The sequence below is a fragment of the Salvelinus fontinalis genome, chromosome 36 (assembly GCF_029448725.1).
Source record: "Salvelinus fontinalis isolate EN_2023a chromosome 36, ASM2944872v1, whole genome shotgun sequence".
NCBI lineage: Eukaryota > Metazoa > Chordata > Actinopteri > Salmoniformes > Salmonidae > Salvelinus > Salvelinus fontinalis.
In genome coordinates this window covers 8,706,810-8,727,102 of record NC_074700.1, presented here as the reverse complement: position 1 = coordinate 8,727,102, position 20,293 = coordinate 8,706,810, and the positions used below count along the sequence as shown (strand labels likewise).

Below are 20,293 nucleotides of genomic sequence, written 5' to 3'. Positions count from 1 at the left end.
AAGCTAAATAGCCCCCATGTCCTGCTTGTCTCGTCTGTTGCTACAGGCCATACTACAGGCCCACTCCCTTGTGTGCACCTGTCTCTCTGTTGCAGATATTTCAGCTCGTGCAGCCGTCAGTGATAAATTAGACACATGGATGGTCCTGTGCCAAATCAGTCAGCACAAGCACCCCCGTCCCCGTCTTTGCTCCGACCCATGCCCACCAGTCTCTCAACACTCCCCATCCCTCCATTTTATCTCAGCTCCCATCTGGCCCTCGGGCCCTCCACACATAGGTCATCGGATTCATGTTTCACTGGGCTAAATTTAACCCAGCGGCTCCGCGAACTGCCAATCACTGCGCACTGACTTTGACTGCCTGCCGCCATGTCAATACCACCATGGGGGCAATACCACCATGGGTAGCCTATTACAAAGAGCAAAGACTTTTGCCAATAATGAGACACTGTTATTAGGCCTACATCAGAAACATGTATTGAGCATTAAAACCAGAACCACCTAAAAGCACAATCTACTTTAAAAAAAAAAGGTTAAAAACAATCATAATCCTAACATTTCCTTGAAAGTGAAATATGGGGAAGGATAAGGGATTAATTTCTATTGAGGCTTCGGTCATTATCCGAGAGTGCTTACATGGTGCGTAAAAGCGCCCATATCCTTATTCTCAAAATAACGGTCCTTAGAATGAATGAGAGAGGCCCCATGCTTAGTGAATGAGAGGTTCCATTCGATGTTCCCGTGATTGCGCCCCCTCCCTGTTCTAGAATCTGAGAATTGAGGGTGACCACGCCTGCGCACTAAGCACAATATTGCCTAGGTTCATTTCATAGGTATTTGGAAAGGCTGGGTGAGGGAGTGAGCGAAAGGTGGAGAGTGCTAGGCTACGGACAGTGTGGGTTTAAGGTTCCCACTCTTTTTAGGCTGGCGGCTGACCCAAGCGTATGCCCCCCCCCCCCCTCCCCCAACGAGAACGATTTTGACGGAGCCGCAGGACAAAATAGGAGGATAGTGGAAGCGACTGGAATGAGAGAAGAAGAGAGCTGATTTTAGGAGATAAGGTACGACAGACAGAGGCATCGCGGCGGTAGACACCAACCAGACAACGGTAGCTACGGACGAAGAGAGAAAAAGGAAGACATAAAAAGTGGAAAGGTTTGACAGTTTTGTAAAGCGAACAGAGTAAACAAATTGTGGAAACGTTAGTTCACCGGGTAAGTTAAGCCTATTTATCATAACGTGAATATAACGGGCGTGATTTTGCGTGAGACTAACATTGCCTATGCTCGTCTGCTCATAACTGTCACGTTATTTTCATTCTACATAGCTGCTCACTTGTGAGCATTATGAAATGATAGCCTACCAATAAAACAACATTGTATTGTTGTGTTGTAGGCTATCAAGTTTGATAGGCTGTTAAATTGCCCTTGCTCAATGCTCACTGATAAAGTTTCCGTTACCTATCAGCCAATCAAATGTATAATGTCATGCATATCTTCGGTGGGACGATTTTACACATAGAGATTGACCAAAATAACTTGGGACCGAAACTCAAACCTGCCGCTATGCTCGCCGTAGCCTTATCATGCGCATTAGCTTAGTAATTTTACTCAAGTAGCCTATATTCCTATCAGCAACGTGCGACGTAGCCTTTTCAGTGTATCAAGACCAAGATTTCTCCTTGTGTGGTTCATGCAACAATGTTACACTTGCCTCTCGACTGGAGCGGAGCCCCCATATTAGTTAGTGGGCCTCAGCCCCCAAGCAGTGCGCATGCATGCAGCGATGCCGTCACTGACAGCCGGTTCACGTTTTGTGCGCACTAGGCCGCGCTAGACTCCAACACTGCGGAGAAGACACGCGTGTTATAAAAATGTGGCAGCGACAGTTTGTCTGTTGCTAATATATAAATTAACATATCCTTATTATGAATGTGTGTTTACGTGCAGCCGATAGTCTCGAATTGGCCTTGTGTGTGTCAAGCGCCGTGGTTAAGCCTCTACCAGTATAATCAGTGTCGTTTCCCAGTAGGCCAAGGCTATGGCTGCAAACCGAATTAAATCACAGTAAATTAATTAGAATATGCTATATGATGCAATACTTTTGTAGCTCTTTCTGTTGAATGGATATAACTTTCCACCAATACCTTTGCCATTATTCTAACAGCGAGTTGACCGTTATAATATTCTTGACATTATAACCAAGAACAGCAAGTTGACCGTTATAATATTCTTGACGTTATAACCAAGAACAGCAAGTTGACCGTTATAATATTCTTGACATTATAACCAAGGCTGACGCACGCGTGCATTGCTTTTGGCCAGGCATGGGGCCTTTCCTTGAATCGCGTGCATTCCTCCGCCGCGATATATAGTCACTCACATACTCAGCAAATAATATACTTGTTTCCATAGTCCAATATTTGAAAATGTTCCACTGTTTGTGTCAATTGCACAAAAGTAGCATAGAGAAGGCCTATACATTTTTCAGAAAACTGTTATATCCCATTGCTCATAGTGAGTAGGCAATGGCTGACTGGTCCAGTTAACAGGTGCCCTATCTCGTTACTTTATTTAGCTCGATATGATCTTTTTCTTTCTCCTAATGTCAGTGAACCAGCTCTTTATTAATTTTGTATTCAATTAATAATGTTGCATTTCTTAACGTTATTAAGTAAATTATGCAAGTACTCCACTGGAGTGTGGTCATTTGGACACATTTCAAATGATTCTTGAAAATTCACAGTAGGAGACAGTGTATGCCTACTGCACACTTCATTACACAGCAAACAGTGTAACACCATACCAAGTGCAGTAGGCCATACTTTTTCTATTGCTCAATAATGTGTTTATTGCTAGAAATAGGAATACAGGAATACACTCCCTTTTTATTTATTCTTTAGCAAAACCTTTTCAACATCTATTGTAGATGTATCAGCAAATAGCTAGTTTCCCAAGCATAAGCCATAACTAATATGTATTAGAATGGAGTTAGAGGTAAGTAGACCACTTGGAGTAATTGGACCCCCTTCCCCAAATCCCAGGACTCCTCAGTATCTGAGTGGTGTCATTACCAGTGATGTCATTACCAGCGGTGTCATTAACCAGTTCTTAGTCCTCATTAACATTTTATATTTACATTTAGTCATTTAGCAGACGCTCTTAGCCAGAGCGACTTATAGTTAGTGCATTCATCTTAAGATAGCTAGGTTGGACAATCACATATGTCAGTCATAGTAAGTTAATTTTTCCTCAATAAAGTAGCTATCAGCAGAGTCAGTGCTAGTAGGGGGTGGGAAAAGTCAAGTGCGAGTGTTATGTCATGAAAGGCAATCTTTTTTTCCTTTTTTTAAACCTCGTTCCACATTCCCCCTCCCCCCTGTGACATCATTGCCTCGGCAGCAGGTATGGCAGACGCAGACGTTGACTTCCAGACAGGCGATGCCGGGGCATCCGCCACCTTCCCCCAGCAGTGCTCGGCCCTGCGCAAGAACGGCTTCGTGGTGCTGAAGGGGCGACCCTGCAAAATCGTGGAGATGTCCACGTCCAAGACCGGCAAACACGGCCACGCTAAGGTCAGTTGTGCCCGATTTGACTGTAACCATTTTTATAGCCCTGGCTGGTGTGCAGACATGAAAGAGTGGCTGACATCATACTATCTTGCCCTTGTTTCTGAGTCTGTATGTATTGTGTCTACAACTCCCTTGAACAGTTTGTGTTTTCTTTATGGGCAGGTCCACATGGTTGGTATCGACATCTTCAACGGAAAGAAGTATGAGGATATCTGTCCCTCCACCCACAACATGGACGTACCCAACATCAAGAGACTAGACTACCAGGTGAGAGGACATTGGAACGGCCAAAGCAGTGAGGAGGACAGAAAGGACGGAGGGAGAGAAGGAGAAGTAGAGAGAAAGAGGTATTGCTGGTTTGAGTGAGATGGCCAATTAGGTAACACTCACTCTCAAACTAAATGGCCACGTCACTGGTAATAGATGTCCCTTGTGCATTCTGAGTCCCTATTTGTAATTCCCTGACTCAATCCGCTGCCTCTGCCCTTGTTGACTCACACTGGAAGATCTGTGAGGATTGACTAGGTGTCAGCAGTATGGTGGAACAGGGTTCAGGGTTCATCAACTAGAGTCAGCCGCGGGCTCATTTTATCTTGAGCGGATGATCGGGGGGCCGGGACATGAATACCAATTGTTTGTAGTCGGCAAATTGCCTGTGTGGGAATACTTAGGAACAGATTTCCAAAAATGTAATAATTTGGAGCTGATTTACTGGTGTTTTTACAGTTTTTTGTGTCCAACAATGAAAATTCGAGATGTTATGTTTTTGCTCAGAAAACATGGGGGGACAAATAAATCCACCCACAGGCCAAATTCATCCCGCGGGCCGCCAGTTGGGAAACCCTGCTATAGTCTATTAATAGGCTGTGGAGACATTAGTATTTTTCCTTTACCAATCCAGTGCTGTTTAAGCCACGAGGAAAAGTCGATGAGGGTGGAGGAACACACAATGGAGTTTGTAGGTGAATGTAATCACAGTGGTGTGTCTAGTTAAACTCCGGGATGGAATGCCTTTCACCTACACCAGCACAAGTTCCAAACTTTTTCATGGTCCTTAGAGCCGGATAGGGAACTTCAAGTGGGTAGCTGTTTTTTCTCCTGTGTTCATTTTTATCCTCTTTCGGGCGGGAGACTCTGGCACTGTGGGTGGACATGACAGTCAGTTGATTGGAGGGCACACAGGAGCTGGAATTGATTGATTGATTGACAGGGCAATCACAAAAGGGGCAGCAATTAATAGAGAGTATTTTTCACGCATCTCTGTCTTTTCTGTCATCCTCCTTTCCCTCCCTCCTCTCTTCCCCCTGCAGTTGATTGGTATCACGGATGGTTACTTGTCTCTGCTCCAAGACAGCGGTGAAGTAAGAGAGGACCTGAAGATGCCAGAAGGAGACATGGGCAAAGAAATCGAAACCAAGTACGATGCTGGAGAGGAGATTCTGGTCAGTGGTGTTCCTCATCCTACTTCTTCTATGATTCTCCCTCGACAAGAAATTGCCTACGTTGCTATTAAGCGTTACGGTTTTGTAAGACACAGTGTCGCATGGGAGTAGCACTTTTCCTAAAGTCCAGAGATTTTATTGTCCTTATTCAGTCCTTTGTACCTCCTCTACATAAGCAGTTGTGTAGGTAGACATATCTGATTCATGTTTTCCTTTCCTCTTCTGATCCATTTACCCAGTGTGTTTGGTGGAAATTCCATACAACGGGGTAAAGTACTTAAGTAAAAATACTTTAAAGTACTACTTAAGTATTTTTGGGGGCTATCTGTACTTTACTATTCATATTTTTGATCACTTTTACTTTACTACATTCCTTATGAAAATATTGTACTTTTTACTCCATACATTTTCCTTGACACCCAAAAGTACTTGTTACATTTTGAATGCTTAGCAGAACAGGAAAATGGTCCAATTCACACACCAATGAAGAGAACATCCCTGGTCATCTCTACTGCCTCTGATCTGGTGGACTCACCAAACACAAATGCTTTGTTTATAAATGAGTGTTGAAGTGTGCCCCTGGCTATCCGTAAATTTAAAAACACGAAATTTGTGCCACCTGGTTTGTTTATTATAAAGAATTTGAAATATATATATTTTTTTACTTTTGATACTTTTGATACTTAATTATATTTGAGAAATTACATTTACTTTTGATACTTTAGTATATTTAAAACCAAACACTTTAAGACTTTTACTCAAGTAGTATTTTTACTGAGTGACTTTCACTTAAGTCATTTTCCATTAAGGTATCTTTACTTATACTGAAGTATGACAATTGAGTACTTTTTCCACCACTGATTCCATACGTATTATAGCTGCTATAGTCATATTGAACCTGTATACTTACATTACTTCTGGGAATTGAATGTCCCTGTCACGAACAGTTAAAACTAGCAGAGTACACAAATACCCTCACTTATCAATGAAGACTGGCAGGACTAGGGATACATGGAATTTGGTGAGTAAGACTGTACAGTATGTAGCACATACCAATCCCTACTGGGAATCGATACCATGCTCTCAGCAGCACTCTGCAAAGTGTTATGGTTTGGGGCACAGCAGGTTGGTGGCACCTTAATTGGGGAGGACAGGCTCGTGGTAATGATTGGAACGAAATAGGTGGAATGGTATCAAAAACATGCCATTCCATTTGCTCTGTTCCAGCCATTATTAGGAGCCGTCCTCCCCTCAGCAGTCTCCACTGGTTTGGGGGTAACAATTGCTTCAAGTCTCAGGGAAAGGGAGGATGTCACAGCCTAAGATAGACACAGCTAGTTTACTTCTACTACACTAGCAAAGTTGTTCTTATAATTAAAATAAATGTATTTTTGTTTGTTTCCCAGATCACTGTTCTGTCTGCGATGAATGAGGAGGCTGCAGTTGCCATCAAGGCCATGGCTAAATAAGACACTGCAGGTAAATGCAGAGGCTTTCTGTATCCCAACTGAACTACATGTCACCTCATTCACACACTGCCTGTGACAAAAGTGCCTGGACATGTGAGGTGTGTGTGTGTTGTGTGTGTGTGTGTGTGTGTGTGTGTGTGTGTGTGTGTGTGTGTGTGTGTGTGTGTGTGTGTGTGTGTGTGTGTGTGTGTGTGTGTAATGCCACAAGACACTTTTTAACATGCACGTGCATTGCCAGGTTACACGTACATAACACTGTATGTCTATGGACCAAGGGGAAGGCAACTCCAAGACTGCTTTTTGGAGAACATCTCTATTCAAGACCTTGAACTACAGAGATGTTGGCACAACAGGAGTTATGGTTAATGTTGATCAAGGTCTTTTTGAATGTATCTTATTTATTTGTATGTCTTTTTTATCAGCCAAGGTTAGGTACATGTTTTACTTTGCCTAAGGACGTACTGGAACACTTTGGCTGGTCCCCCAGGCTACTTATATATTTGTTTTAAATCACAGGAGGTTGGTGGCATCTTAGTTGGTGGAGGACTGGCTCGTGGGAAAGGCTGGAGTGGAATAGGTGGAATGGTATCAAATACATAATAATGTCTGGAACGGAGCAAATGGAATGGCATCAAACACATGGACCATGTGCCATTATTATGAACCGTCCTCCCCTCAGCAGCCTCCTGTGTTTGAAATGTTACTGTTGGTTTACCTGGTTGTAGTCTTCATTCACACTACAGTATATGTCTGTTTTGAAAAACATGTTGAAACAAGGGAATTGTTTAAGAGTACTATACAATATACTGGGGATGTCTTGTTTTTCCATGTACAGTGCATTTGGAAAGTATTCAGACCGCTTGACTTTTTCCACATTTTGTTACCTTTACAGCCTTATTCTGAAATGGATTAAATGGTTTTTTTCCTCATCAATTTACACAAAACCCCATAATGACAAAGCAAAAACAGGTTTTTAGAAATGTTTGCAAATATAATACAAAATAAAACTGAAATATCACATTTACATAAGTCTTTACTCAGTACTTTGTTGAAGCCCCTTTGGCAGCGATTACAGCCCTGAGTCTTCTTAGGTATGACGCTACAAACTTGGCACATTTGTATTTGGGGAGTTTCTCTAATTCTTCCCTGCAGATCCTCTTAAGCTCTGTCAGGTTGGATGGGGAGCGTTGCTGCACAGCTCTTTTCAGGTCTCCAGAGATCGATTGGTTTCAAGTCCGGGCTCTGGCTGGGCCACTCAAGGACATTCAGAGACTTGTCCGATAGACACTCCTGCGTTGCCTTGGCTATGTACTTAGGGTCGTTGTCCTGTTGGAAGATGAACCTTCTGAGCGCTCTGGAGCAAGTTTTCATCAAGGATCTCTCTGTACTTTGCTCCGTTCATCTTTCCCTCGATCCTGACTAGTCTCCCAGTCCCTGCCGCTGAAAAACATCCCCACAGCATGATGCTGCCACCACCATGCTTCACCGTAGGGATGGTACCAGGTTTCCTCCAGATGTGACGCTTGGCATTCAGTCCAAAGAGTTCAATCTTGGTTTCATCAGACCAGAGAATCTTGTTTCTGTAATATTTCATTTTTCAATTTTTTATAAATTTGCTAACATTTCTATAAAAAAAAACAGTTTTTGCTTTGTCATTATGGGGTATTGTGAGTAGATTGATGAGGGGGGGACTATTTAATACATTTTAGAATAAGGCTGTAACGTAACAAAATGTGGAAAAAGTCAAGGGTCTGAATACTTTCCGAATGCACTGTATATTATACGAAATCTGTGAACGGTACAGTACTGTTACAGCAATGGACTTGCCTACCCCTTATGCACTTATTACTTGCTTACATATGTTGTTATTTATTTACAGTATTTATGTATGAGCACATGTATATATAAAGAGTTGTTTTTATATAGATTCCAATGCTTGATGTATTTGTGTGAATGTAATGGTGTATTTACAGTGAGCTCCAAAAGTATTGGGACAGTGAGCTCCAAAAGTATTGGGACAGTGAGCTCCAAAAGTATTGGGACAGTGACACATTTGTGGTTGTTTTGGCTCTGAAATGATAATGACTATGAGGTTAAAGTGAAGACTGTCCGCTTTAATTTTGAGGGTATTTTCTTTGATATCAGGTGGACCGTTTAGAAATTACACCACTTTTTGTACATAGTCCCCCCTCCATTTTAGGGGACCAAAAGTATTGGGACAAATTCACTTGTGTGTATTAAAGTGGTCAAAAGTTTAGTATTTGGCTCCATATTCTTAGCGCCCAATGATTACATAAAGCTTGTGACTCTACAAACTTGTTGGGTGCATAATGATTAATGATGGAGAAAGCTAGGTGCACAAATATCATACCACCAAGACATTCTAACCTCACACCATTACAATAACAGGGGAGGTTAGCATTTTTATGTCTCTAACTTTCTCAGTCCTCATTATTCACGATTCATTCAGGATTATCCGTAATCATGGTAGCATCCACATTAATGTAAGTGTTTAGAATCATATTCTATTCTTAGTTACAATTAAAGTGACTCCAAAAATGACACAATACATTTTATTTACCATTCATTTCTATTGTGCACAAAATAATCTGAAATACAACCAAAACATACAACAAATGCACCAAACAAGTTTGTAGTCACAACTTGATGTAATTAATCATTGCACGTAGGAATTTGTACCAATACTAAAATGGGGGGAGAGGGGACAAATACAAAAAGCTGTCATTTATAAACGGTTCACCCAATATGGATGAAAATACCCTCAAATCAAAGCTGACAGTCTGCACTTTAACATAGTAATTGTATCATCTCAAATCCAAAGTGCTGAAGTATAGAGCCAAAACAACAAATGTGTCACTGTCCCAATACTTTTGGAACTCACTGTATATGAAATGTGAACCATGTGAGGTCATTGTTAAATGTGTGGTGGGTTACTGTATTTTGATGGTATGTGAAAGGATCTTTGTATTTGTTGAATGTTCGGAGTTCATACTGTATGTACCTCAATGCACTCGTGAACTGTTTTGTATTGATGCACACTAAATTATACTGTCCACTTTTTTTCTTTCTTCCCGTCTCTCCTTCCTATCCCTACGTGTCTCTTCCTCAATCACTTCATCCTCCGTTTTCTTTTCCCCCCTTTTCTACCTATCCTACCCCTGTACTTTCCTTGTCCTCCCCACTCTCTTTCAGGAGTTAACAAGATGCACTGGACCTGGAAAAGGGAGGGAATAAGGCCACGTCAATGCTATTCTCCCACTTTTGTTTTTGTAATCTCTCCCTCTCACTGTACTTTCTCGCCCTTCTCTGGGTTAAATTAGGAACGCAATTCAATAAATAATTGGAAATGGCAAAACAGATTAAACATTCTCTCCACACACACACACACAGGTCAACATCTGTACAGATGAAACGGAGAGAGAAGGTAGAATGGAGAAAGAAGTGTTTTCTCACAAACAAATTGATGAGGGCAGGGCGTAAGTAACTACTGTACCTAGTCAAGGGAGGAGGGGTGAAAATCTCACAATTGTCTGTTTTGTAAATTTTTCCGATTCATCAAGGGCTTCTTCAACTCTATGTATGAGTGATGGATGCTGTTCTGTTTAGGAGCTCATTCAGCGGGAGCACTGCTTGGAATGTTACAATAGAAATATAGCATACATCATTGAAAATGATGCCAGTTCTAGAACATGGAGATTGTCAGGTCTATACGTTACATTTCTATCTGACTTTTCGAGCGATCCGCCCTTCTGAATGAGCCCCTTCTGTCTTGTTCAATATTTTGTGTAACGTATAGCACCTAAACCTGTCTGTTAAAAAAAGTGTAATGATTTACATGCCAGGATCAAGGCCCAGATTCACAAAACCTTCTTAAGAAGAAATGTCTTAACAGCCATTTTTTTCTTAACTATAGACTTATGAAAGTTAAACACAGTTGCTATTCCTCAAAAAGGTTATTGGAAATGTACTTGCGCTATTTCTTATGTTTCTCCTTAAGTAGAAGAAGAAATTTGATTCTTGAAAATAAAGTTTAGGGATTTGTTCCTAATTCCAAGATAGCTAAACCCTTGTCTTGAACTCAGGGCAGTGAGAGAATAAGCTCATGAAAGCAATTGAACATGTTTAATTCACTCAAACTTCATCTGAAAGTTTCAGTATTGATTACTTTAAACCCAAGAACATACTAGAACAGTAATCTCAGTAGAAAATATAATTGCCTTTGCTAGAGACATGTTTGTTGCTAGGCAACCGATTGAAGAAGATTCTAACAAGATATGAGAAGTTTATAGGAAAATCATAAAATCTTATTATTGAGGAATTTTTTTCTTAAGAAGCTTCTTACGTAAGTGTTTTGGGAATCTGGAGCCAGTTCTTTGAGTAGGAGTTGAACAAGTGTGACACAGTAGCATTTGGGAGAAACGAAACTCGCAAACCAATTCCAGTGTTTCAGTTCAGTCTTTCAGATATCTGATCGAGACCGTGCACAAGATTAAGTCCTTTCTTTGCGCAATCGGCCTCTTATCTTCCATTACCCTCAACGCCTGGGCAAAGGCCTTATTGACAGGGGCTGCCAACAGGGCAGGTAGTTAGCTAGTAGACACACTGGGTCACCTATAGAGAGAAGCACCAAGTTTTTGACCCATTATTACTTTGTACAAACTCATGAATGAGAAAAAGTTATGGCATTTGGTTTTTGCATCCACAAAGAAGTCCAAACTGTGCAGAATGTCTCCCTGCCCCCAAACAAATTAAACAAGACACAAATTGTTAGAAATGGTGTGTGCTTTATTTATTTATTTCGCGGACATAATAGTTGAGGTAATACATCCAAACACACAATAAAATTGACAAAGTATAACACTATACAGTTTCACAGTGGAGAAAATGGTTTCCTAGAACACCTAGGCCTCTAAAACTAAAGTAATACAGCACTAATAAAATAAACTATACAAGAAATATTACTACAAAGTCAAGCCTGTAGGTTTGGGCTTTACAATCAACCATCAAAATCCAAGTTTAATGTCCCATCATTCCAATCTTCTAGAAGCCTATGAAATCTCAACGATAAGAACTCCTGGTAAAGGTAGTTTGGGGAGGTAACCATGGTTACTTGCTGTGGTGATAGATTCTCTGTCCACTCTGGGTGAGGGGGAGGAAAGCGTGGCGGGGAGCCGCTTGGGGAGAGCTCTGGAAAGGGGCGCCAATGAAATGTTATCAAGCAACAGTTAAGAACTTTAAGCTAAACCATGCATATTTTAAATGACCAAGTAATAATTTAAATTGAATATTATAGTTGACACATTAAAAAGATGTTTGCATTCACTGTTAAGATTATTTCATACTCAAGATTCACACTGGTTTTCCTCTGGCTTTGGCTATGAGAGCTTGGACAAATTGTGCAAGAAAACAAAAATACAAATCACTTTTCAATCTATGCTTTAATAGAGAGCACGAGTAAAGCAATAACCAACTTTTTCACAATAACCTCTTTCTGAGGTACTCATATTTCTGATGGGGGTGATAGATCAACAGTGGGCAGTAACAGTAAGATGTGGAGTAGGGAGGGGGTAATGAGGTGTACCTTGGGAGTGGGGATCTGGACAGCCATGGAGGGAGTGGGGAGCAGGCCAGCAGCGGACGTATGGAGGGCTTGGGGGTGCATGGGTCTCAGAGCACCCTGGAAGAACACAAGAGGAGTTTAGGGAAGGACAAGAGGTAAGAGTGAGGACTCCGATTTGAATTGACATTTGTGCACTAAGCACTTAAATATTAAAACAGATTCACAACAAAGTGTATTGGTTGAATAGAGAACTCAACCGTATATAATATGCACGTCTTGAAAGTCCATCTTCCCCCCTATCTGTCTGACCAGTGGTCTTACCGCATCAGTGAAGCCAGACTGTTGGTTGGCATGTTCCAACTGCTTCTGAAGGGGTATTCCAGCACCAGGGATGAATCCAGGCTGGGACGTGAAGTGACTGTGAACAGCATAGCCTGGCTGCTGATGAGGGAGGTACTGCATTGCCTGGAATGCAGACACACCTAGGCAGGAGACAGAAACAATCAGAATGGGTAATAAGGTATTAACCCATTCACATCCTTGTACTATATTTAGTACAATATCAACACGTGCCACAGAACAAATTCTGTTTGGTGTAAACTCATGAAATTGTGTCAACATAGTTAGTACAAGTGTCTAGACAGGCCACATTGACATCATCTATCATACCTCCACTGTCAATCAAAGTTGTGCTTAGAATTATTTGTACAAATTTTCTCAATGATCAGCATATGCCATTTTCTTTTATACATTTAAGAATTCAATTGTTTAAAATCACATACAGTGCCTTCAGCAAGTATTCACAACCCTTAACTTTTTCCACATTTTGATGTGTTATAGATTACATTCAGATTGTTTTTGTCATAGGAATTACATTTTTTAGAATTGTTTTTAACAAATTAATAAAAAATGAAAAGGAGAAATAATAGGAATCCACCTCTTTGTTAGGGAAAGCCTAAATAAGTTCAAGAGTAAAATTGTGCTTAACAAGTCACAAAATAAGCTGTATGGACTCACTGTGTGCAATAATAGTGTTTAACATTCTTTTTTTAATGACTACCTCATCTCTGTACCCCACACATACAATTACCTCTAAGGTCCCTCAGTCGAGCGGTGAATTTCAAACACTGATTCAACCACAAAGACCAGGGACGTTTTCCAATGCCTCGCAAAGAAGGGCACCTATTGCTAGCTGGGTAAAAATCTATGTAAAAGTAGACATTGAATATCCCTTTAAAAACTGTAAAGTTATTAATTACACTTTGGATGGTGTATCAATACACCCAGTCACTACAAAGACAGATGCATCCTTCCTAAAGCAGTTGCCGGAGAGGAAGGAAAACCCTCAGGGATTTCATCATGAGGCCAATGGTGACTAAAACAGAGTTTAATGGCTGTGATAGGAAACTGAGGACGGATCAACTACATTGTAGTTACTCCAGAATACTAACCTAATTGACAGCGTGAAAAGAAGGAATCCTGCACAGAATTCAAATATTCCAAAACATGCATCCTGTTTGCAACAAGGCACTAAAGTAGTACCGCAAAAAAAAAAAATGGGGCAAAGTAATACAGTTTTTGTCCTGAAAGTGTTACGTTAGTAATGTGTTATATTGGATTTGTCCCTAAGTACCACTCTCCATAATTTCAAGAATAGTGGTGGCTGCATCATATTATGGCTATGCTTGTAATCATTAAGGACTGCTGAGTTTTCAGGATTAAAAAGAAACAGAATGGAGCTAAGCACAGGCAAAATCCTAGAGGAAAACCTGGTTCAGTCTGCTTTCCACCAGACACTGGACGATGAATTCACCTGGCAGCAGGATAATAAGCTAAAACACAAGGAACAATCTACACTGGAATTGCTTACCAAGAAGAGAGTGAATGTTCCTGAGTGGCCGAGCTAGAGCTTTGAATTAAATCTTCTTGAAAATCTATGGCAAGACTTGAAAATGGTTGTCTAGCAATGATCAACAACCAATTTGACAGAATTTGAAGAATTTTAAAAAGAATAAATGGGCAAATGTTGCACCATCCAGGTGTGGAGAGCTTTTAGAGACTTACCCAGAATGACTCACAGCTGTAATCACTGCCAAACATGCTTCTACAAAGTATTGACAAAGGGTTGTGAATACTTATGTAAATAGCATATTTCTGTATTACATTTTCAATACAATTACCAAAATTTCTAAACATGAATTCAGGCTGTAACACAGCAACATGTGGAATAAGTCAAGGGGTATGAATACTTTCTGAATGCACTGTAATACACTGTATATAAAAGATAGACATGGTTTTAAAAAGGTTGTTGTAATATTTAATTCAGTACAGACATTTGTAGGTGGCTTAACTTTTCCCTGTCCCACGGCTCAATTTACCCCATAAGTTGTGCCAAGAGACCACTTTTTTTGTACAGCTATGTTTTCAAAACTGTAATGTTTACATGAATTCTGATTATTTCCAGGGATACACAACATTCTGAAATATATGTATACAGAACAAAAATATAAAACAACATGTAAAGTGTTGGTCCCATGTTTCATGAGCTGAAATAAAATATCCTAGACATCTACCTGACAGGTGTTGCATATTTGGAAGGTGATTAAACAGCATGATCATTACACAGGTGCACCTTGTGCTGGGGACAATATAAGGCTACTCTAAAATTTGCAGTTGTCACAACATTATACCACATATGTCTCAAGATTTGAGGGAGTGGGCAATTGGCATGCTGACTGCAGGAATGTCCACCAGAGCTGTTGCCAGAGAATTGAATGTTCATTTCTCTACCATAAGCTTCCTCCAACGTCGTTTTAGAGAATTTGGCACTATATCAAACCGGCCTCACAACCGCAGACCATGTGTATGGCGATGTGTGGGCGATCGGTTTTCTGATGTCAACGTTGTGAACATAGTGCCCCATAGTGGAGGTGGGGTTATGGTATGGGCAGGCATAAACTACGGACAACAAACACAATTGCATTTTATCAATGGCAATTTGAATGCACAAAATTACGGTGACAAGATCCTGAGGCCCATTGTGAGGCCACATTTTTTTTAAGGTATCTGTGACCAACAGATGCATATCTGATAATCCCAGTCATGTGAAATCCATAAATTAGGGCCTAATGAATTTATTTCATTTTGACTGATTTCTTCATATGAACTGTAACTCAGAAAAATCTGAGAACATTTTAAATGTTGCATTTATATTTTTTTTCAGTATAGATATCTTCGTTAGAAAGAATACTTTATTTCCCTTGACGGAGTGATGCGGAATGTGAAAAGTGACCGAACCTATCCCACTCTCCTCTATTAAAAAATGTCCGTTATGGACATGAATAGTTTAAGGAAACATTAAACCTGTTAGGATGCTATAAATCCCTCTTACGCATGCGCACACCAAGGTTATTAGAGTAAACTAAAACTAATCATGATAAATCTATTTCGTAAACTGAAATAAAACAATTAACAAACCCATTTGAAAAACTAAAACTATACTGAAATTATTATATTTCACTCCAAAACTAAATCAAATAAAAACCATCATGAATTATGTTCAGTTTCCTTCCACCATATTTTTTGCACCATCTTCAGTGCTATTCCTTTCAAAACCAAGTCACATTGAGATTTCCTTTATATTTCAAACCTAACCTATAACCTGACCCATCACCTGAAGTATTACAACCCCCCACTGGCAATATCTGCACAAACTATTCAACACAAATGGCTCCTAGCCTCCCACAAATATGTTTTTTCCCTTACACTAAAACAAAGACAAAATATTTTATACAACTAAAATTTATTTAAAAACTAGCAAATCAGGTCTGAAAATGAAAATCAACTTAACTGAATTTCAAATGAAAATCCCACACTAAAAAATCCCAGCCACACTCATCCTACCTCTGATCTGGGAGCTGCTGGCGAAGCTGACGGGTACAGAGGGGCCAGGGGCGTAGGTGGAGGGGTGTTGTGTCTGGCCCACGCCGTAGCTCTCGTGGACCGACTGACTACCCCCAAACTGTCCATGTTCAGCCGGGCCCGCACTGAACCCAGCCTGGTTCTGGTAGTGACGGCCCTGTGGAGCGAGGAGAGTGAAACGGTCACTCTAAGCAAATCACACAGAGCACGGGTTATGCGTCTGTTGGCATCATTGACATTTTCTATGGCTCAGTGGGTAGGGGCGTGGTGTTTGGAACTACAGAGTTAAGGATTTGATCCCAGCTTGGGCCGAATAGTGATGTCTGGAATTCCTTTTATTGACCATATTGCTCCTCAGACACAAGTGAAAAGTGTGCTTCATAGAAAGCTCTCAAATGGTTAGAAAGGATATTACACATGCTGAGGGCTTGCCAGTTGCCACTCACCGGGTTGACCGGTGTTGGAAACAACTGCTTACTGCGCTCCGACATCAGACTCCCGGCCCTGTTGTGACTGACTGGACTGCCTGACAAAGGGAAGAGAGAACAAAAAAAGGGATGAGGGAGGAGTATAGTGAAGTGACAGGTGTCTGAAGACATTTGTGGAGAGAAACAATGTGCCACATATATTGAAAATCAAAAGGTCTGGTAGATGACCATATTATTATGAAATTGATAGGATATTGCATTTATGAACAGATGTCAGCTAAACCTTACATTCAATGTTAAGGAGATGCTGTCCTGTGTGCATGGTTAGACTGGGCTGATAGCTGGCTGACGTCAGTGTTGTGATGTCACTGCAGGAGAGGTAGAAACAGATGAGATATCTGACAGGAGAACTCAAACAATCAGCAAATCCTGATATCTATGGCCTTACTACAATCACATTCCTAATCCAAACTGGGAGGATTGCATTTCAATAATCTAAAGTGGATCCTTGACCTTTTCTACACCTACATTAACGTTATAATAATAACAATAGTAATACATGGGATTTAAAGAGCCTTTAAAACAAAAACTAAAAAGGACACTATGTTAAGGACGCTTGACCGGTGAAAGCACATTTCTAGACACATCCAGGCATACAAACTGTTTTCACCTAAGCTGTTTCCATGTCGGTAAATATTAAGGAAAGAAGACAAGGAAAGGAAGCCACTTAAAACTATTGAGATGCACCTGAGGAGTCATAGAGGCTCAATTCCTCTCACCTCTGCTCCTTCCTGCGTCTCTTCTCCTCCTCGTGCAGGACCTTCTTCAGCTGGAGGAAGAGCTGATGCTTCTCCTCCTGTAGTCCCTGCAGCTTCTCCCCCATCTTCATCACCTGTGAGGAGGAAGAGGGAGGGGAAGAGAGGGTTAAGGTGAACAAGTTATTTCTCAAATCAAATTTAATTTGTCACATACACATGGTCAGCAGATGTTAATGCGAGTGTAGCGAAATGCTTGTGCTTCTAGTTCCGACAATGCAGCAATAACCAACGAGTAATCTAACCTAACAATTTCACAACAGTGTAAAGGTATGAAGAATATGTTCATAAAGATATATGAATGAGTGATGGTACAGAACGGCATAGGCAAAATGCAGTAGATGGTATCGAGTACAGTATATACATATGAGATGAGTAATGTAGGGTATGTAAACATTATATTAAGTGGCATTGTTTAAAGTGGCTAGTGATACATGTATTACATAAAGATGGCAAGGTGCAGTAGGTGGTATAGAGTACAGTATATACATATGAGATGCGTAATGTAGGGTATGTAAACATTATATTAAGTGGCATTGTTTAAAGTGGCTAGTGATACATGTATTACATAACGATGGCAAGATGCAGTAGGTGGTATAGAGTACAGTATATATGAGATGCGTAATGTAGGGTATGTAAACATTATATTAAGTGGCATTGTTTAAAGTGACTAGTGATACATTTTTGTTTGTTTGTATGTTGTTCTGACTTTCTCTGACCTGTTCTTTGGTCTCCTCCAAGGACATCCTCTCCTCTATCTCTTTTGTTCTCTTTCGCTCTTCTTCCTCTTTCATTTTCTGCTCCATCATCTTGTCCACCTCTTCCTCCTCTGAGATTAGGAAGAAAATAAATTACCTTGAGAACAATGAGAAATGTGCACCAATTCCAACAAGATACTTGTGGAAGCAAATCAGGCTTCCAGTTACGGTTGGTGAGGAATGCAGTAGTCAAGCCAAGCCTTGTGATATCTCACCTTGCCTTTTACGCTCCCTTTCTCTCATTATGTGTTTGTGGAGGGCTCTGGCCATAGCGTTGGACAGCTTCGGTCTGTCCAGCAGAGCAGGCATGGTGACAGGCAGTGGAGGGGCCAGCTGAATGCAGCAGAATGGAGAAAATATGTTGAATAGTAGCTAGGTACATGCAGCAATAAAAAAGTGACAATTATCAGCTAGGAACTGAAAATGTTGTTTTCTAAAAACATTTACTTTGTTGATAATAGAAATACATAATCATAGCTATAGTTAATTGCATGAATTCACCATCAGGTAGCTAACGTTGCATTTAATCTGGCTATGCTAGTTGGTAACTAGAATTGCTAACTCAATGAAGAGCGGCCAGCAGGCGTTAAATTGTAAACAGACGTCCGTTGCTTTATGAGTCTCCGATTGGAGTTTGGTTGTTTTGCAGAATAATAAAGCGGAAAATTACCGTTTTTCTTTGAAAAACACTGACTTCTAGTATGTATTGTACATTTTTAAAAATTAAATCATGGTTAACCCCAACCAATATACTTCCGGTGTGAAATGGAGCTTCCTGTTTTGACTTCAGGGGAACCGTGGGAGTTGTGGTTTCTAATTAGCACGTGGCCCAGACCTTGAACAGATGATATTATTTGGAATGACTGAAGTTCACGGCCGGCCCGCTCATTATACAGGATTAGGTGGCGGATTGACTAGGGCTGCATGTTCTGAGCTAAACTGACCAAGATGCACCTCCAATAACTACACTTTTTTATTTCACCTTTATTTAACCAGGTAGGCCAGTTGAGAACAAGTTCTCATTTACAACTGCGACCTGGCCAAGATAAAGCAAAGCAGTGCGACAAAAAACAACAACACAGAGTTACACATGGGATAAACAAAAGTACAGTCAATAACACAATAGAAAAATCTATATACAGTGTTTGTAAATGGAGTAAGGAGGTAAGGCAATAAATAGGCCATAGTAACAAAGTAATTACAATTTAGCAAATGAACACTGGAGTGATAGATGTGCAGATGATGATGTAATTATAGATACTGGCGTGCAAAAGAGAAAAAAAGTCAATAAAAACAATATGGGGATGAGGTAGGTAGTTGGATGGGCTATTTACAGATGGGCTGTGTACAGCTGCAGCGATCGGTAAGCTGCTCAGATAACTGATGCTTAAAGTTAGTGAGGGAGATATAAGTCTCCAACTTCAGCGATTATTGCAATTCGTTCCAGTCATTGGCAGCAGAGACCTGGGAGGAAAGGCGGCCAAAGAGGTGTTGGCTTTGGGGATGACCAGTGAGATATACCTGCTGGAGCGCGTGCTACGGTTGGGTGTTGTTATGGTGACCAGTGAGCTGAGATAAGGCGGAGCTTTACCTAGCAAAGACTTCTAGATGACCTGGAGCCAGTGGGTCTGGCGACGAATATGTAGCGAGGGCCAGCCGACGAGAGCATACAGGTCGCAGTGGTGGGTGGTATATGGGGCTTTGGTGACAAAACGGATGGCACTGTGATAGACTACATCCAGTTTGCTGAGTAGAGTGTTGGAGGCTATTTTGTAAATGACATCGCCGAAGTCGAGGATCGGTAGGATAGTCAGTTTTACGAGGGTATGTTTGGCAGCTTGAGTGAAGGAGGCTTTGTTGCGAAATTGTAAGCCGATTCTAGATTTAATTTTGGATTGGAGATGCTTAATATGAGTCTTGAAGGAGAGTTTACAGTCTAACCAGAAACCTAGGCATTTGTAGTTGTCCACATATTCTAAGTCAGAACCGTCCAGAGTAGTGATGCTAGTCGGGCAGGCGGGTGACGGCAGCGATCGGTTGAAGAGCATTTCATGCATTTAGTTTTACTAGCGTTTAAGAGCAGTTGGAGGCCACAGAATGAGTGTTGTATGGCATTGAAGCTCGTTTGGAGGTTTGTTAACACAGTGTCCAAAGAAGGGACAGATGTATACAGAATGGTGTCATCTGCGTAGAGGTAGATCAGAGAATCACCCGCAGCAAGAGAAAAGAGTCGGCCCGAGAATTGAACCCTGTGGTACCCCCATAGAGACTGCCAGAGGTCCGGACAACAGGCCCTCCGATTTGACAC

At 40.9% G+C, this 20,293-nt stretch overlaps 2 protein-coding genes across 9 annotated transcripts; one reads left to right on the top strand and one right to left on the bottom strand.

Moving 5' to 3' along the window:
• The first annotated feature begins 821 nt into the window (after window positions 1-821).
• On the top strand, window positions 822-11,277 carry LOC129835172 (eukaryotic translation initiation factor 5A-1). 4 transcript variants are annotated; one of them, XM_055900604.1, is made up of 6 exons: window positions 822-1,214; window positions 3,402-3,574; window positions 3,734-3,838; window positions 4,882-5,013; window positions 6,420-6,492; window positions 6,721-9,689. In XM_055900604.1, exons 2-5 carry the CDS (start codon window positions 3,407-3,409, stop codon window positions 6,480-6,482), a joined length of 468 nt encoding a protein of 155 aa, XP_055756579.1. In that variant the 5' UTR covers window positions 822-1,214; window positions 3,402-3,406; the 3' UTR covers window positions 6,483-6,492; window positions 6,721-9,689. The 4 variants fall into 4 exon arrangements, with proteins under 4 accessions (XP_055756579.1, XP_055756577.1, XP_055756576.1 ...); XM_055900602.1 differs by lacking the exon at window positions 6,721-9,689 and adding an exon at window positions 9,696-11,277 and having other exon boundaries at window positions 823-1,061; window positions 3,405-3,574; XM_055900601.1 differs by lacking the exon at window positions 6,721-9,689 and adding an exon at window positions 9,696-11,277 and having other exon boundaries at window positions 823-1,214; window positions 3,405-3,574.
• Window positions 11,268-18,765, bottom strand: LOC129835170 (G protein pathway suppressor 2-like). Of its 5 annotated transcripts, XM_055900598.1 has the most exons (11): window positions 18,656-18,765; window positions 18,201-18,318; window positions 17,947-18,056; window positions 17,192-17,304; window positions 16,701-16,780; window positions 16,431-16,510; window positions 15,967-16,171; window positions 12,385-12,545; window positions 12,085-12,180; window positions 11,846-11,887; window positions 11,599-11,690 (listed from the first exon to the last, which is right to left on the bottom strand). In XM_055900598.1, exons 2-10 carry the CDS (start codon window positions 18,292-18,294, stop codon window positions 11,879-11,881), a joined length of 948 nt encoding a protein of 315 aa, XP_055756573.1. In that variant the 5' UTR covers window positions 18,295-18,318; window positions 18,656-18,765; the 3' UTR covers window positions 11,599-11,690; window positions 11,846-11,878. The 5 variants fall into 5 exon arrangements, 4 of the variants coding, with proteins under 4 accessions (XP_055756572.1, XP_055756571.1, XP_055756574.1 ...); XM_055900597.1 differs by having other exon boundaries at window positions 11,268-11,887; XM_055900596.1 differs by lacking the exon at window positions 11,846-11,887 and having other exon boundaries at window positions 11,268-11,690.
• Window positions 18,766-20,293: the final 1,528 nt, after the last annotated feature.

Excerpts from the sequence above, each read along its gene's own strand:
- LOC129835170 (XM_055900596.1), bottom strand. The coding sequence starts at position 18,294 with ATGCCTGCTCTGCTGGACAGACCGAAGCTGTCCAACGCTATGGCCAGA. Across the intron at positions 16,511-16,700 it reads GCATCTCCTTAACATTGAAT|GCAGTCCAGTCAGTCACAAC; the intron begins GTAAGGTTTAGC and ends TCCCTTTGTCAG. Across the intron at positions 16,172-16,430 it reads TTCCAACACCGGTCAACCCG|AGTGACCGTTTCACTCTCCT; the intron begins GTGAGTGGCAAC and ends TGATTTGCTTAG.
- LOC129835172 (XM_055900602.1), top strand. The coding sequence starts at position 3,407 with ATGGCAGACGCAGACGTTGACTTCCAGACAGGCGATGCCGGGGCATCC. Across the intron at positions 3,839-4,881 it reads TCAAGAGACTAGACTACCAG|TTGATTGGTATCACGGATGG; the intron begins GTGAGAGGACAT and ends TTCCCCCTGCAG. Across the intron at positions 5,014-6,419 it reads ATGCTGGAGAGGAGATTCTG|ATCACTGTTCTGTCTGCGAT; the intron begins GTCAGTGGTGTT and ends TTTGTTTCCCAG.